The 17,478-nt window shown below is 41.6% G+C and overlaps 1 protein-coding gene across 1 annotated transcript in view; it reads left to right on the top strand.

Annotated features, from left to right (window-relative positions):
• Positions 1-17,478, top strand: part of mybbp1a (MYB binding protein (P160) 1a) — a 56,617-nt gene that overhangs the window by 34,627 nt on the left and 4,512 nt on the right. The window contains exons 22-24 of the mRNA XM_042008468.1: positions 12,437-12,568; positions 13,170-13,238; positions 15,833-15,946. Coding sequence (XP_041864402.1) covers positions 12,437-12,568; positions 13,170-13,238; positions 15,833-15,946 — 315 coding nt within the window. The remainder of the gene's footprint in view (positions 1-12,436; positions 12,569-13,169; positions 13,239-15,832; positions 15,947-17,478) is intronic.

The raw sequence follows: 17,478 nt of genomic DNA, 5'->3' as shown, positions 1-17,478 counted from the left end.
TCAGCTCCTTCTTCACCACGACAGACCGATGCAGAGTCCACATCACTGCAGATGCTGCACGATCCGCATGTCGATCTCCCGCTCCATCCTTCCCTTACTCGTGAACAAGACCCCGAGATATGTGAACTCCTCCATTTGGGGCAGGACCTCATTGCCGACCCGGAGAAAGCACTCCACCTTTTCCCCACTGAGGACCATGGTCTTGGATTTGAAGGTACTGATTCTCATCCCAGCTGCTTCACACTTGGCTGCGAATCGCTCCAGTGATTGATAAAATGTGTATTCAATTAAAACATATTTTCATGCTTTGTCGCATGTCTGAAAGAAGTGAAAACTTTCCTGAGCAGCAAAGGGCTCACACTTCCTGAGTTCGAACAGCCAGAGTGGCTGGAAAAGCTACACTTCATGGTAGACATGACCTGAACATGCTGAACACAGCTCTTCAGGGGAAAGGACACACAGCCCTGCACATGTTGGAGGTGGTTTCGGCTGTTAAGCACAAGCTGACTGTGCTTGCCAGAGATTTACAGAAAGGTAAACTGTCTCACTTCCCCAGTCTGAGAGAGTTCAAAGAAGCTCACATGATAAATTCAGAGTATTTACATTCTGCAATCACTGCAAATGTCGTTTGGGAAACAATTCTGTTCAGAGAGGGAAAAAAACTACATTATCCTTCCCTGTCACTCCCTTAAGCCTCCATCCATCCTAAATACAACTGCATTGGCAGGTGTGAGTCAACCTAATCTTGAGATGGAACTGGCCGACATAGCAGACAAAGACATATGGATGTCCAAGTTTAAACGCTTGGCAGCAGACCTTGAAGATGTTGCCCATTAGAGGGCTGCTCTTGCTCAGAGTCACAAATGGCGTGATATCGAAAACCTCTCCAAACTAGACAAACTTGTGTTTGAAACTTAGAATGCTTTCCCTGATGTTCATGTGAACATGAAACAGTATCCACTTGGAGAACTTTATTAAAAGCAAACATCACGCACACCTCACAGATGATGGCTTCCAGTCCTAAGTAAAAATGAAGGTGATATATTCATATATTTTCATTGTTCAGTGAAATAGTCATTTTATTTTTTGGGTAGACTGCTGACTGCATGCGCCAGACGGCACACAGAGAAAAGACGGCATTTTTGGTTTGCTGCCGGTGGATACTTTTAAGGTCGGTGCACGGAGGTACTCCCTTGTGATTGGTCAGTTGTTGCCGGATGCTGAATTTGTGTGGTAACCACCATTTTAAAAACAATAACCAGTGGGTCAAGTTTATGAGAGGCTGATCGAATCTCCCACAAGCTAATAAAGACACTGAACCATACTGAATGCCATTGTTGTTTTAAAACAGAAAATACCTACCGAACTGAAATGAACCATCAAAAGAATTTATACCTGGTGAGTTTACCAGCCGATACCACCCCTGCTGCCACCTTCAGATTAGGAGGAAAATCTGCAACACGGCACCACAATGACACGCACCTCCTATGCTCGAGTGCGAGAGCAAACTCTCCAGCGTCAGCTATGCTGTAAATGACCGCACTCAGACATTGCGTGACCACAAATCCGGCTTTATTTAATTTTAAATGTCAAAAGGGATTTGTGGCTCCCAGTGTTTTATTTACTGTGAGAAATGGGTCCAAATGGCTCTTTGAGTGGTAAAGGTTGCCGACCCCTGCTCTAGATGGTGAGCTGCTAGCAGCAGTAGCCACCCCAGTTCCCCAGGAGGCCCAGGGCCAGACAGTTGAGGAGCAGCCGTCCTCCAGCGATCGCAGCCAGTGAGCCGTCACTGACCCCAGAAGGCACCCACCCACCACATGACTATGTGGGAAGGAGAGAAGGGGGAGGAGGACAGTGGGAGAGCCCAGACCCACGGCACACCATCCCCAGGCTTCCCTGACAAATGTATGTGATCCCTCCCCATCCCACATACACACCTCTGTCCTTGCCCACTCCCACTCATCCTAGCACATTCACAGACACACACACAGCATACAAACCATCAAGTCTCACACCCCAGCACCTCCCCCTACCATCCCCTGAACCCCACTCAGCCCCCCTTCAAACACCTACACCCCTCCTATCCCTGGGCCATACCCAGGGTCCCAGGGCGGCAACCAGGCACCAGGGCATGCACCAACCCACACCTTGGCAGCACATCCGGGCAGGCCCAGACCCCTGGCACATACGGCACATACAAGAGAGGGGGGGTCACCCCCAGGCACCAGAGCCCAGAACCCCGACCCAGCCCCCCCCAAGAATAGCCTGGCCACACGGCCCCAGGGTCGACACCCACTGACCCGGGCACCACCAGTGACCTCACCCCACCACAACGAGGTGACCCCAAGCTGGACCCAGAGGCGCCCCCACCGCAGAGCAGCCAGGTTCCGCACCACGGGAAACCACCAAGAACCTGCCACCACTAGTCAATCCCCGCCATTATCCAATCCCCAAAGCGATGGGGTCCCAATCCTCCACCCACACTAAGTGATGGAGCTAATCACAGGGGACCAGAGGGAATGAGATTCAGCTAACTGGTTCTTTGAGGAGGCAGACATTGTCTCACTACTGCTGTGATTTAGTAAGAGATTCCTAAACTGCTGAATACACAGATTATTTTTGTTTTTCCAGTTCACAAGAATAGTTTTATTTGCGATGCATAATGCTGTGCGTATCATGTGTGCAGAGTTAATTGCCATATTAATGTCACCCAAGTCACCTAATAGACATAGTGCGGGGATTGTAGGAATATTACATTTAAACCATGTTGACATGTCCACACATACCTGAAGCCAGAACCTGCAGACAGGTGTGCAGGACCACAAGGTATGGAGATAGTTGTCAGGTGTGTTTTCTTTGCAGTGTGGGCAGATGTTTGGTTGTGACAGACCCATCCTGAACATCCTTTGTCCTGTATAATGAGTTCTATGCAGAATTTTGAATTGTATTAGTTGCATTTTTGAATTCTTAGTCATTTTAAAGGTGTTTAAGCATATTTGTGACCATTTATCTTTATTAAAGTTACTGGATAAGTCACCCTCCCATTTTGAAGTTGGAAGACAGATTAGGTCTTCTAGTTTAGATAATAGTCTGTATATTTTTAATAATAACTTTGGAGAATCAAGATTCAAGAATTTTGCGACCCTGATAGGTAGCTGCAAGTTATTCGGTTAATGGTTATATGTTTTTACATATAATAGATTTAAGCTGGTGATATTCTAAAAATGAAGTGCTACTGACTCCATAACAACATAACAACCTCATGCAAGATTAAAAGCTCAAAGTGAAATAAGAGCCATTTAATAATTATGAGACACATAATCCAATTGGTGGACTAGTCATTTTAATCCATCCATCCATCCATTTTCTTCCGCTTATCCGTCGGGTTGCGGGGGCAGCTGCCTAAGCAGGGAAACCCAGACTTCCCTCTCCTAGTCATTTTAATAGTCGATGACTAATCGACCATCTGAACAGTCATTAATTGCAGCCCTGATATTATGTGTCAGCATGTGCGCTTGTGCTGTTCCCTTATACATTGTGTGTGTCATGCAAAGTGCTGATGTGTGTCAGCAAGCTGGGCCTGATGTTCAAGCTTGTACGGACGGAGCCTCCGTGACGTTACCCGTAGGTTTCTGGAGAGCAAAAGTGGGCGATTCCTACCGTCGCCATCTTGGCTACGTCACGCCTGCCGTCACTCCCGGAAAATACAAAAATGGGCAAAGTGGTGGAGCTGAGAGGGGGGCTGTGAGCGTGGGGGTGGAGCTAACCAAGCCAACTCAGATCTAACGTGAGCTAACCGGCTAATGAAGGTAGGCGGACTAAAGCTAAGGTGCGCTGTGAGCCTGCTAGAAACCATGTTTGTACTGCACTCTTCCTTCTTGCAGCGGATATTGGATACCTGTCAATCAAAAGGACACGCCCGTAATTATGCCGAATTTCAAGATTAAATAACATCTAAATGGATAAGTTAAAAAAAAAATACACCCCCCCTCACAGTTGTCATGAAGGTGAACTTGACCTATTAATCCTAAAATGGATTTTTGTTCCAGGCTTTAACACTAGAAGTCCCAGAGAGGGGTCAATGGACCTTTCTACCTTTACAACCCAGAGATGGGTCGATTGACCAGTAGGATTTTAGCTAAAATCCTGTCTTAAGCTGCGAACAGCTTCTTTTGTTTGTAGACGAGTCAATTACTGGCACACCCCAGGAGGGCGCATACTTAGGGGAGACACTGTAGACTCTTGAAACCGGACTGTCAACTTTTGCCCAAAGCTTGGCTTGAGACACTGCTTGGTCCCCTGAGTATGAGATTGGAGTAGACCTCAAACAGATTCAGAAAGGTTTTCCTGCATTCTAGTATATTTCAAATAATTAAAAATATATTTGATATGATATATGATATATACCTCCTCGACACATTTGTGTGCTTTTAGAAGAAAAAAAAAAGATAATCATTGTGGGCCTTCAATAAAAAAGCAAACAATTTAGAATGATATGACAAAATGATGAATTCATATTTTTTTTAAAAATCACTTTAAAAGGTCCAGCTCTCCTCTTTTCATACAAATGAAAAAATACAAATTTTTCAGAATTTTTGACCAATTTTTCAAACTTTCTAACCCAGTGTTCATGTACCTTATCCAAAAAGCCCAAGCAATGAACAATTTTGAATATTTAAAATGAACATTTTTTGATTGTGGTGGTACAGGCAGGGTCTGTGAGTAAAATGTCCAGAAGCATTAGTGTCTAAGTCAAGAGGGCATAAATGTCAACATGACAAAGATATAAAAGAACAACTGTGAATTTTTTCCAATGCTTTTTATTTTTGTCATAAAAAAAACAACAAAACAGTTAAAATAATGCAAGTAATGAAACAATTTCACAAATATTTACACAAGGCTACAGTGGCATGCCCTTGTGTGAATGGCTTTTCTGCTCTTTCAGCAGTCCGTCTGTGCTAAGTCCAAACATGCTTGGCACTTCCATGGTATCTCCATCCTGCATTTGCCACATGTGTATTTGTAGCAGTCAACACATCTTACAGTTGCGCAATTGTTCTTGCATCGATGGTTGACCTGACATTTTGCCCTTTTCCCAGGGCTAGGTGTGGGAGGTTGCTGCTGAAGCAGTTGCTCCTTATGTGCCTTCTTCTGACTCACATGAGAGTTGGCCAACTCTTTCGCGAGCTCAACCAGGAAGTCCACTCTTCTCTCCTGCACTCCGGTGCATTCCTTATGAAGAACATGAGCGTTCAGTGCCGCCATGTCGATCATGTTGTAGAACACGGCGACTGGCCATCTCCGTGTTCCTGCACGCACGCTGTACTCCCGCACCATCTGGTCCATCACACCCACACCACACTTTGTGGTGTTGTATTGTGTGACAGTGTTTGGCTTCCTTTTGGTGGTATTCTCAGTCTCAACCACATTGTGCATGCTGCTGAGAAGATAGACAGTCTTTTTCCGTTTCGGCGCATATACTGTGAGTGTTGCACCAGTGGTGGAAAACACTCGAGTGGTGAATTTAGTGTGGTCCTTCTGTCTAGTTGACTGAGGAATTTCCCGGCGAATCTTGTTGACTGTGCCAAGGATGGTGGTTTTCCGGCTAAGCAGTCGTTGCGCAAGGGACAGCGATGTAAAAAAATTGTCTGTTGTTACAGTTCTGCCCTTATCCATGAACGGCTCCATCAGCCTCATCACTACACTCTCAGAGAGTCTCTCTCCACTGGGACGACTGGGGTCCTTGCCAAGATATGGCAGGATATTGCAAATGTACTTTGATTTCAAGTCACAAGCCAGCCAAAACTTAATGCCAAATTTGTCCGGTTTTGTTGCAATGTACTGCAGAAAACTGCAGCGAGTCTTTGTCGGGAAAAGCTGTTGATCAATAGTGATGTGTCGACCAGGGTTATAAGATCTGATGCAGTTATTGACAAAAGATTCCCACAGATTAGAAATTGCAGCAAACTTATTTGTCTCCACTCGCTCACTGCGTGTGAACATGTTATCAAAGCGTAGGTGTTGCATGATGTTTTGGAAGCCGTTTCGGGCCATAGTAGCAATGATTCGTGGGTTTCCCAGCTCTGCTGACCAATTGTCACGTAGTGATGGAACTTTCTTCACCCCCCGCAAGATAATAATTGCAATAAATGCCATTAGTTCTGGGAGGTTCATGAACCAATCTGCCTGCTCCTTTTGCCGTGCATGCTGAATGGTCCATTCTTGAATGCTACGAAGCATTTCAAGTGTTATAAAACAGAAGAAGCTTTGAAGACGAGTCCGGATACTTCTTCTGGCCTTAGCAGTTGGCTCTCCATCTGTGCCGTATGGTTCTATTGGGGTGAAATTGAGACATGTCCCCAGCTGTTCTTCATGCCACACTGTGCCATCTTTAGTCATCTCTGTCCTCTCACTTCCCAACCGAGCCCTCTTTTCTGGCAGTTGAGCAGTCTCATCATCTGCAAGGTAAACAATTTCACAATTTCAGAGGACGAAAATAGGATGTTTTGGAAATAAGATTAAAAAAATCCTTTATTTGTACCAAAATGGAGAAATTCCAGTGTTGCAACTCAGTACAGGACAAAGCAGAAAGAAAGAAATTTGTCATACCAAAAAGTTCAATAATAGTTTCAAATCTTACCTGAAGACTGCTCAGAGTCAGAGTCCGAATCCAGCTGAATTTGTATCTCTTCTCCATCTGAGTCACAAGGGTTTGTATCGCTGAGGATCAGGTCCAATGCCTGCTGAGTTGTAAGCCGCCTCTGCATTTTGCTTCCTTCTATTTGTTGGAGGTGAAGCTAGCTACTATTTATCCCCCTCAGCCCACCATCCCCCACTGCCACAGAATTTACCAGACGTTTCAAGGTAACAAGGAGGGGCTGGATGCAATGGGTGCATTCCTCAGGTAATGGCTGCATTTACAAATGAAGAGATGCTAATTTTTGCCAGCAGAGTCGTCAGTTTGGACTAAAGGTCTTTCGACCCTTCTCTGGGACTTTAGGGAGATATCAAAATTCCTGGGACTTCTAGCATGTTTAACTCTGCTGTGAAGTTGGTCTTTTGCACTTCACATAGGCTTCACATTTCACCGCCGGAGGTTACAAGTTGGCCGCGAGTCTCATTAATAGAATGACAGGTGGGATTACCGTTTACCGTGACAGGGTAGGAAAGAAGAAGAGTGCAACGTAAAACAAGCAACAGTACCAAAGGAAAAAAAACATCTAAAAATTGCATCCGTGTTGAAAGCAGTAATAGAGTAATAGAGACAGGCAGTGAATTTACTGTTAACTAAATGATCTTTTATGGCAATTTTATGCATTGACATGATTTAGTAAGAATATGGGAAGATTAAAGCACATACCAACAAGTCAGTAGAGCCATGGAGTGATGTTTGGGTCGCGGTAAAGCTGTCTGATAAATCACCGTTTCTTTGATCTTCTTATTTTCCTCAGAGAGTCGGGTCAACCCCTCGATGAGAGATTTTACCAACTCTGAGGCCGGCGTTCTCTGCAGCGAGGGTTTCTACCTGCTTCTGCTGAATTCCAGCAACGCACGTAGCGCTTTAAACTCTTTGAGGAGAATCTCCACCAGATTCAAACGCGTATCCAAATTACTAAGTTTCTTATCTGTGGAGATAAGAACGTCCGTTGAGTCATTTCCCGGAGATGAAATAGCTCCCGGTGAATCCTCGTTTCACTGCCTCTTGGCCTTAGATTGATTTGGCTTCCCCATCACATTTCTGTCGTAGTGCTGATCTAAAAAATATGTCAGGCTGGCCAAATCCTCCCTGCTGTGCTCCAGAGTGTACCTAAAGATATTATATTATATTTTCCTACTTTCAAGAGTATTTTGATTAGATTGGTGAAAACAATTAAATGAAATAAAATGTTTGAGTGTGCCTGGTTTGAATCTCCCATCTCACTGGAACTACATCATGTACAGCATCAGCGTCCCTTGCCAGCCCCTGCCCCCAACCTGTGTATTTCTGTGTTTTATAGTTAAATTATTACCAGAGGGGAGACTTCAACGCATTAATTACAGTGAATTAATTACAAAAAAATTAACGCATTTATTCGCAGTTTGCATTCCAAACGTCGTGGAACATTTGTCTGCGCACTATTTCTGGTACACCGATTAAATTGATAGACAGTTTTATTCTGTTTCCTCTTTAATTAACTACCATAGAATGTATGACAAAATTCCTCCTCCTCCTCTCTGTATGTGCATCACTTATATCCGTCCCCGTAACAACCCCATAAACACAGAACACGTCAGAGCTCTGCTAAATCAGTGTTGCCACTGATCAGTGTTTAACTACCATCCATCCATCCGTCCGTGCATCCACCCATCCGTCCATCCATCCATTTTCTACGCTGTTTAGTCCAATTCCAGGTAGTGGGGAAGCTGGAGCCTATCCCAGCATTTTAGCAAGTGAGAGGCAAGGTACACCCTGGACAGGTCACCAGGCCACCGCAGGGCCAACACAGAAAGACAAACAACCATTCACACTCGCACTCACTACTAGGGAGAATTTAAAGTGACCAGTTAACCTAACATGCATGTCTTTGGACAGTGGGAGGAAGCTGGAGTACCTGGAGAGAACCCACGCAAACAAGAACATGCAAACTCCACACAGAAAGGGCACAGTTCGAACCAGCGACCTTGATATGAGGCTGAGGCCCACAAATCTAGAGACTATTTCAAATAAGCGACTAGCAACAAATCTAGAGAATTTTTCTGGTGTTATTGGAGACTTTTAGAAACTGATGTGAAAGAGCGGGAGGGTTATAGATGGTCAGCGCTCAGAGATGTAAGCAGGGGCTTGACCATGTAAGGCTCCAAACATTACTAATTACCAGATTACTATTACCAGTGAGATCACAGTGACAGAAAAAAAAAACAAGATAATGAAGACAGGATAACTAGATGGTGTTTAATCACCGGTGAAGACATAAAGACTTCTTCACCGTCTTCATAAAAGACTCTCTGGCCATATAAAAAGACTATGTTTTCATATACTTTGTCCTTTATATAAGACTTTATGAAGAAAATAATTAAGTCTTCTTAAAGTTTGAGTTAAGTTTTTGAAAATTTGTGCTTAACCACAGTTTGATACTGGACAAACAGCTAACCAAAGAAGACTACATGCGGTGACAAGATGTCTTGCAGAGATGTTTTTCATGAACCTCAAAGCTTAGATCAGTGGTTCCTAGCTTGGGGTCTGGGACCACCCAAAGAGCACAATAGGTCTCTGAGGCTTTGACCGTTCAGATCCGTTATGATTAACGTCCACATAGAGATGAGTTTAAGTGTGTCCACTCAAATTTGTTTTAATCATCTGGACATTTTGTATACATGGAACTACCATTTTGGAGCCTGAAAACAAACTTTTTAAATCAGATCCCAAAACGAATAAATGGGGGACATTAAAATCTGCTGTAACACATTTTAACACATATATCCTTAGTCACACCCACAAAAAACACTTATAAGGCCACAAATTGTGCATCCAATCCACTTTCTTCCATGTACTGGGGTTTAGCGCTCCATGTCTATGCTGGTGACCTTGATCTTTCCTGCAATATTTAATCAATAAAATTTGTCTAAAAAACACCACAGAGCAGATGATTTTTCCCTATTTAAAAAATAAAAATTAAGGCTTTATCTAAGGACAGGACTCGGCCAGAATACGTTGTTTTTGGTGTGAATCTCACAAATGAAAGCACAAAATCAAGCATGGTTTCAGCACGGGATGAGAAAGGTTGGTCCTCGGCTTTTTAATATTTGCATTAAGGGGGCTCTCAAGGATAGGTTGGGAACCACTGGCTTAGATGAAGGTCAAACCATAACACCCACACAGGTCTGTGACTACTGATAAGGTGGGAATGTGGTGGCCAGAGAAAATTTTATGATTTTTGGGTTTGTTGAGGGTTGGAACTATTCAGCTGTAGGAAGTGATGATTTCTCCATATTAGGACAGAACAATTAATAATTTTAAAACTGAAATCACAGTTTAATTGCAATTAGCAAATCACAAGAAGCATTATTAATTTTCATGTTACAGGGCACCTGATCAGGTTTCAGACCTGCAGCATCCGTAGTTTTACAAATCCACTCGTTTCAGTTTCATGAGTGTCGGCAAAAACTAAGGACAGATAACAGTCCAGCTTCTAAAATTTCTTGTTAAAAAAAGAATAAAATAAAACTTTTCTTGTGATTTTTCAGGTGACTGAAGCAACATATTGTCTGACATGCGTAATCTGTTTGCTGCTGTGCTCACATTTGTGTGTGTGTGCACATGTCTTTGTGTATGTGGCATCAGGGTGGAATTCAGTGTGTGCAGTACAGAAAGTATGTAGAGAAATTAGGTGCTGTGGTGTAAATAAGATAACATCAGACTGTTAAGTTTTTACTTTCAAGAACAATGTTTTAACTTGTCCTAGAGGATATGTAACCTTCAGGTTTTTGAGTTTTGACTACACATATCTTGGAGTTGGTAAGTTAAGCTTAACATATCTCAAATTTGCATCTTTGCTAGAACAGAGCAGTTCATATTGTGATGTTATTTCATGTCAAAAATATATATTTTTGCTGGGGCTGGACGATCAATCGATAAAATCGATTAATCGAATTTTCCATTTTTTTCCATAGCGAGTCAGCAGCAGACTTAGTCCTCCCTCCACACCAGAACGGTGTGTGTCTGACAGATTTTCTTGCCTGGGATTTAGCTGTGCGTATAACTGCAATGAGAAATGCTGCTCTCTACGAGATGCAGAAGTCAACTTAACCCACAAACTCTAGTTAGGAGACAACCTTCATCAGGGGAATTATTTCTGCAGTGGATCCTGTACGATAAGGATCCAAATGGAAAAAGATCACGGATGCATTGTGTCACATATTTCTGTGTAAAATATGAAGTTGTTTATATGGTGGAAACATTATATGCTTTATTTTTGCTGGCATTCATTTATATAAATAAATGTTTTTAATAAGTTTATGTTTTGTAAAAGAAAATAAAAAAAAAATCTATTAAAATTGGAAATCGGATTTGGTTAGATTTTTGGTTAGATTTTATTTTTAGGCCATATCGCCCAGCCCTAATTAACACAGCTGGAATTCAGAAGATTCAGTCGGAAACCAAATTGTAGTCTTGTTCTGAAACATCACAATCAAAATCTTTCAGGCCTACTTCACACCTTTATTTCCTCAAGACAGGCAGTGAGTGTGGAGAGTAATACTGATGAACTGTTTTAAAGTATAGCTGTGTGTCATCAGCATATTAGTGGAATGACATTTGCAGGGGGAGCAGGTGCAGTTTGAACAAAATGGGTTCCTGAGGGACCTGACAAACAAGTGTCGACAGTCATTAACTGCTTTAAAGCTCTAGTTTTTATTTTCTTTATTGACCTTGTGATTTGTACTTACGATCAATGAATAAACTGATTATTAGTTAAAGTCCTAATTTGTCTTTTTGGATGGGTCTGAGAGAGCGGGGAATGACCTGCAGCAATGGGCCCCAGAACAGGACTTGAACCTGGGCCAGCTGCACCAAAGAGCTGTAGCCTCTGTACATGTGGCAGCTGCTCAACCAGTTGAGCTACACAACACAAAGCTACATAATTTAAGAATTTAAGTACATTTTCAAAACTGCGCCTTATTTTGTTTAGTATTAGTCAATGCTGGTGGTTATACCTGTCCAAGTTTTGCAGTATTTGAGGTTTTTACAGATGAATGAAAGTTGTTTACTGCTGAGCTGAAAGATGATTACTATTGTTCAGTTCAATTCCTTTATTGTCCCTCAAGGGGAAAATTGGTTTGCAGTGCAGTATAACAGACAAGGGACAATCAAGACAACAAAATCAACAATCGCAACAACAATATGGATGAGTACAGTGGGTAAAATCAAGTGGTGAATAGAAAAATAAATCTATAAAAGGAATAAAAACAATACTAATAATAATCTATGATAGTATTAATCATATAAGACTGCCTGTTCGTTTTAGTGTCCCAGTACGTTATAACTACATCATAATGTTTGACAGGTTTACTACATTTGCAGAATCTACAGAGATAGAAAATGTGAATGTCTGCTACTGTTCTTGAAAATAAGATGTCGCCTGCATTGAGATTTCAGGTTCAAGCATGTCTTTATTTCCTTTTTCAAAATGCCACAGAGTCCAGATCAGCCTATGAATTGAAAAGAGACCTAGAACAAGAACGTCCTAGAACGTCCATTGTCTTCAAAAATAGGCAAACAAAAAGATTTGAATAAAGTTTTACTCTAGAAATCAGTTGAATTGATATATTCTTGTTTTGACTGTGAATCAGCACTCTGACACTGACCAGGCTAAATGGGATTCAGCCATGACTCTTCATCTTTTTCACCTGTGTTTTTGTACCTGTCTGACATCTCTTGGCTCTTTCGTTTTTTATGCAGCTGAAGTTCATGGGAAACATGGACACGGATCGGGTCTCCGGAATCTTCAGAGAAGCTCTGAGCGCCTTCATGAGCAGGAGAAAGAGCCCCATGACCACTCAGATGTTCACAGACTTGTTTGCGAGATTTCCGGTGAGTTCAGTTACACATCTCAAACTGCACGTCCACCGGGTGCATGTGCTGCGCCGTGGCCTCCGCAGCTATTCATGGCTGTTTTAGCCAGTAGTTTAGTTTACACTGGGCGCACAGTGGTGCATGTCAGAAGCGCTCTGAACATAAGCTCTTTCTGCTAAACATACGCAGCAAGTCTATTTTTGAGCACACGTCCAGAACAAGTCAAGCTTAGCAATTCCAGTAGGGCCAGACAGGAAATTAGACACGGTAGCAATGTAAAAGCATCTAGTGAATTTCAAAATAAAAGCCCTTGTGTTGATTTGTGCTTGCTGAACTGAGTAAGCATTACATCGTTATCGGTCAGGGGGTCTCAGTGTTTTTTTTGTTTTTGTTTTTTCCCCCAACATGGACGACGAGACGTTTATTCTGGAAGTGGAGAATCACAAGATTCTCTCATTTTCGCGGGCGCACCATGTTTAACACAGTCCCCGTGTGAATTGACCCGCTATGGAGGTCGGAACGAAACCACAGCACAGCCGGAAAGCAGCGCACATGTACCTGGTGGGGGTTAGTTTAGGTCTTCTTGTAGGAAATGACTCTTGTGTTGTTTTTTTTCCAGGTTTTATGTGTGAACCTGTTGGATGCAGCAGTGCAGCACATCACATCTGGGGTCAGAGAGCATCAACAGGTAAAAGCCTTTTTTTCTTTTTCTTTTTTTTTTTAACTGCAGACAGATTTTAAAGCTCACGAGATATAGTGCCATATAACTTCATTTAATAATCGTCAGGAGTCAGCAGGGTTTTTTTTTTCATCAATGTTCATCAATAAAAACAGCTCTCGAATGGTTTTTGGAAATGTGGATAAATCTGTGTTTTCTCCAACAGCTAGCTTCTGTCATTTTTATCAGCTTCTGTTTTTTATTATTAAGAATTTACAACATCACAATAGCGCAGAGATACAGTCTCATACAGTGTTTGCATTCTGTTTGCTCACTGTGGTGCAAAAAAGACAAAACTAGAAAAAACTTTAATCACTAGTTAGTGTACTTAATTACATAAGTGTCCTTTATTTCCCAATACTAGATACGAGATCAAGTAAACAATAGAACAAACTAGTTAATAATATCTACCTTTCTAAACTAGAATAATTTCTAGGTTAGTCTATGTTAAAAATGCGTTATCTGACTGTAAGACAGTAGCAGCTTTGCGCAAATCATTTTCATGCTGGTTTTTATGCAGAAGAGAGCGTCTCCTGCTGCAGCCTCCTGTGCACGCCTCAGGACGGGTAGCATCTGAGTAGCATCTGCGACTCATTGAGAAGAGTAAAAGAGGTGTTTTCATCTCCGTCTCAAAGTCTTTATTAACACCAGAAAAAGTCGCTAAATGTGTTGATAGTTGCTTTAAAAGAAAAAAAAGTCACTAGAGAGGTCTAAAAACTCGCTAATTATAGCGACAACTTCCTAAGCTGACAACACCGTAAACAATGGGTCCCACGGGGAGATGCTGTAGGGGTGGAGCTCTCTGCTGTTTGAAATGGGTGGAGGCGGCTGTTTTTTTCTGTGAACCAGCAGACGCCAAAATGACCTTTAAGTATTGACACCAATGCTAATTAATATTTAAGTAGATACTAAATTTTAGAATTGATTAACATCTGAGAATCTTTTTTTATTTTCCTTGTGTTATCCGTGACAACAGTGATTCCAAGTTTTGGTCATTCCAGCTTCCATTCCACTACATGCGCAATATTACACGCATTGTGTGTTTCAAAAAGAGAATGTGTCAGAAGCACAAAGCTAACCATCTCATTCTAGGCTCATACTCATACTTGCAAATCAGTTCATTTATTTTCTACATCAATTGACATTTTAACCAGTTTGGGATCACGGGATATATTGTACAAATCTTAGCTCTGTTGGACAAAACAGTGATATTTATGGATTTTTTTTTATTTGGAGGTGGGGCCATTGTAATTCGAACACAAGCCTTGCCCACTTTTCTCTGTCAGTAGTATATGGTAGGAAAAGTCTCAAAATGCAGAGAATATGTGTGTCAATTTAGTGCCAATTTGTCCATCCATTTTTGCGACATAAACTACTCACTGTTTTAGCGCCACCTAGATTTGAACATTTTCCAGAATGTGCACAGTTGTCTGGCACTGAGTTCTGCACTTAGTCGATGATTTTTAAGCCATTATCTTTTGTCATTGTCAAGATATGAACCATTATTTAGTTAGCTAGTTTTTGCGTTACATTTAGAAACATGTAACTTCACTAAAGAGCAAAAATTTAATAAAGCATTCCATCAATCTGTTCAGCTTGGACTCAAGTTACAGGAACCAACATTTCACAATGATCATTAGGGACAAGTTAACGAAAAAATGTTTAGGCATTTTGTCAAAATGACCTTAACTAAATTCACTGTGCATGTTTTTGGGCTGGACTGATTCATCCGTATTCAGGGTACAAGGCGATGTGACGTTTTTGTCACAGAGACATACAATTTGAGAAGTGAGACAAAATGTACTGACCATTGGTATAGCACCACCTTTTGGCTGACTAGGGTAACTTTTTCTATCTGAGGTGTCATCCAGGCACAGAATGCGCATGTCTATATATTTCTAAAGTTATGGTTTGGACTACCCAGTAACTCAAAGTTACAAATACAACTTGTACTGTACGGCAAGTCCTGCCTGTGTGTGTTAATTCTTTACAAAATCATAACTTTTAAACCGCGTCTCAAAAGTTCTGAAAATAATCAGACATAACCCAAAGTGTGTCTGGTATGTTCAAATAACATCGGAGTGTCTTCATTATTATTTGACCAAATTTAACATATTTTTGCAATTTATGCATTTCATTAAATATTTGTGAAAAATACAAAGTTTGTCTAAAATTCAGGACAAATTCTGAGAAAGAAAGTGTCAATTAGAACAACATTCGGATTCATGCAAGGAATGTGATAATGTGAGGTACTTGGATATGTTTTTTTATTGCTCAGGAGCAAGATGCTAAAACCTGCTACCCTCCTAATACTGCCACCTAGTGGCTGACGAGTGTTTTTTGTTAGCAACCATCAACAGAATGTAATAAAAGGTTAACACTATTGTCATGAATATACGACCTGAAATCAGTCCAGTTTTCAGCCTTTAAAAATAAACTAATAAAGTTCAAGTAATAAACATATTGTGTCTGTTTAGTAGAGTAAGAAACAGCTTTGGAATCATAAGGTATGTGTAAAGATAGAGTGGACATGTTCATGCAACTACCTGTTAATGTGTGCTTAGGGTCAAGCGTGTGTGTTGGTGTTGCGGGCGATGCAGAGTAAAGACGTCCAGCAGCTGCTGGGTGGCGCTCTGTGGACAGAGCTCTGTGAGAAGGTTTCAGGGCAGCTGGTGGAGGTAAGTTGGCAGTTTTGCATCAGAATCCTGAGATCAGGGCTCTAAATTTACTTTATTAATCAGCAGGTCATGACGTAGATTTTTGATTGTTTAAATGATGAGAGGAAAGTATCTGCATTCCAGATCTCAGTAGCTTTCTGAGATCCTTCACTGAACATCTGAATTTCACCACAGAAGGTTCACATTGCAACACCATGTAGGATGGCTTGTATTTAGTCACTGGCTGCTTTTAAGTGCAGGATCGTGGCTGATCATTCGACTTTACGAGTTGATGTCACGACGGTGACGCAGGGCTGCTTCCTTAAAACATTTCATTCAAGCATAGAGAAAATCTTCATTCATATATTTTATCCTGGTTGTTTTGGCCATCACAGCTAACCGCCTTCTCTCTCTGGTTTAAACTCTGCGAACCTCTCCTTGTGGAACTGATTGAAAGTCATATTTCTCTGTGTGTGTGTTTGGCTCTGCTGTTAGCAGAGATGTTCATACACAGGCATGCTTTAGGCCCTGTTAGCATTTTAATGATATTAATCTAGAAGGTTTATGAGATTGCATGCTGCTTTGATAAATAATGATTAGAGCCGCTGCTGCAGCACTCGCTGTCCTGTGTGTCCTCTGGAGAGCGGAGGGTGAAGACATGCCTAATTACATGCTTCCTTCCACCTCTTCTCTTTTCCCCATAAGACTAACAAGAACAAAACATTCCTGGTTTCACTCCTCGATACTTCATTTCTGAGACTTTCTTGCGCATTTCTTTTGAACATGTAAGAAAACAGATTTTTTTTTTATTCGCTAAAACTGAAGATTTAAACTTTTATGTTAAACTAACTTCTGCTGTTTGATATTAATAAGATTTATGGTCAACATTATATACTGATATACATCTAAAAAAAATAAGGAAATTTGTGTTTGGTTGTGTATTTCTCTCTGGTGTTGTATTATATTATAATATAATACATTATAATGAGCTAAACTTGTTAGTACGTCCTGAAAATGTGCCATAATCGGCTGAAATATTCTACTGTTGGTTTTCACTCCCGTTTTGGCTTTCTTGGTTAACTGGGTTCTCTCTCCCACAATAGCAAGTAAACAACATATATTGGCCATTTTTACACTTTATTCAATTTACACTGTCGGGTACCTCAGTAGAAGATCCATACACAGCTTGGTACACCCTCCTCATACTGATCACCAGTCTGGGCACATTTAGCTGTGGGGTGGCATCCCATCCATCCACCAGGAGTTGTTGAAGGTCAGCCACCGTGGTTGTGTTGGTTACTCTAGCATGAACAGCAGACCCAAGCTGATCCCACAAGTGTTAATTTGGTTTGAGGTCTGGACTCACAGCAGGTCATTTAATCCTCTCCACTCCCAAATTCATGGTGATCCTGGGTCTGTGGGGGAGAGTGTTGTCATCCTGGAGGATGGAGATTCCAGAATCTTATTCTGATGTCTGTCAGTCAGTTTCCAGTCATACGTCTGTGGCTGACACACCTGGCAGCATTTAATCTCAAAACAAGAGTGAAAATTCA

Source organism: Melanotaenia boesemani, chromosome 15, assembly GCF_017639745.1.
Source record: "Melanotaenia boesemani isolate fMelBoe1 chromosome 15, fMelBoe1.pri, whole genome shotgun sequence".
Classification (NCBI taxonomy): domain Eukaryota; kingdom Metazoa; phylum Chordata; class Actinopteri; order Atheriniformes; family Melanotaeniidae; genus Melanotaenia; species Melanotaenia boesemani.
This window is presented reverse-complemented; position numbering and strand designations above follow the sequence as displayed.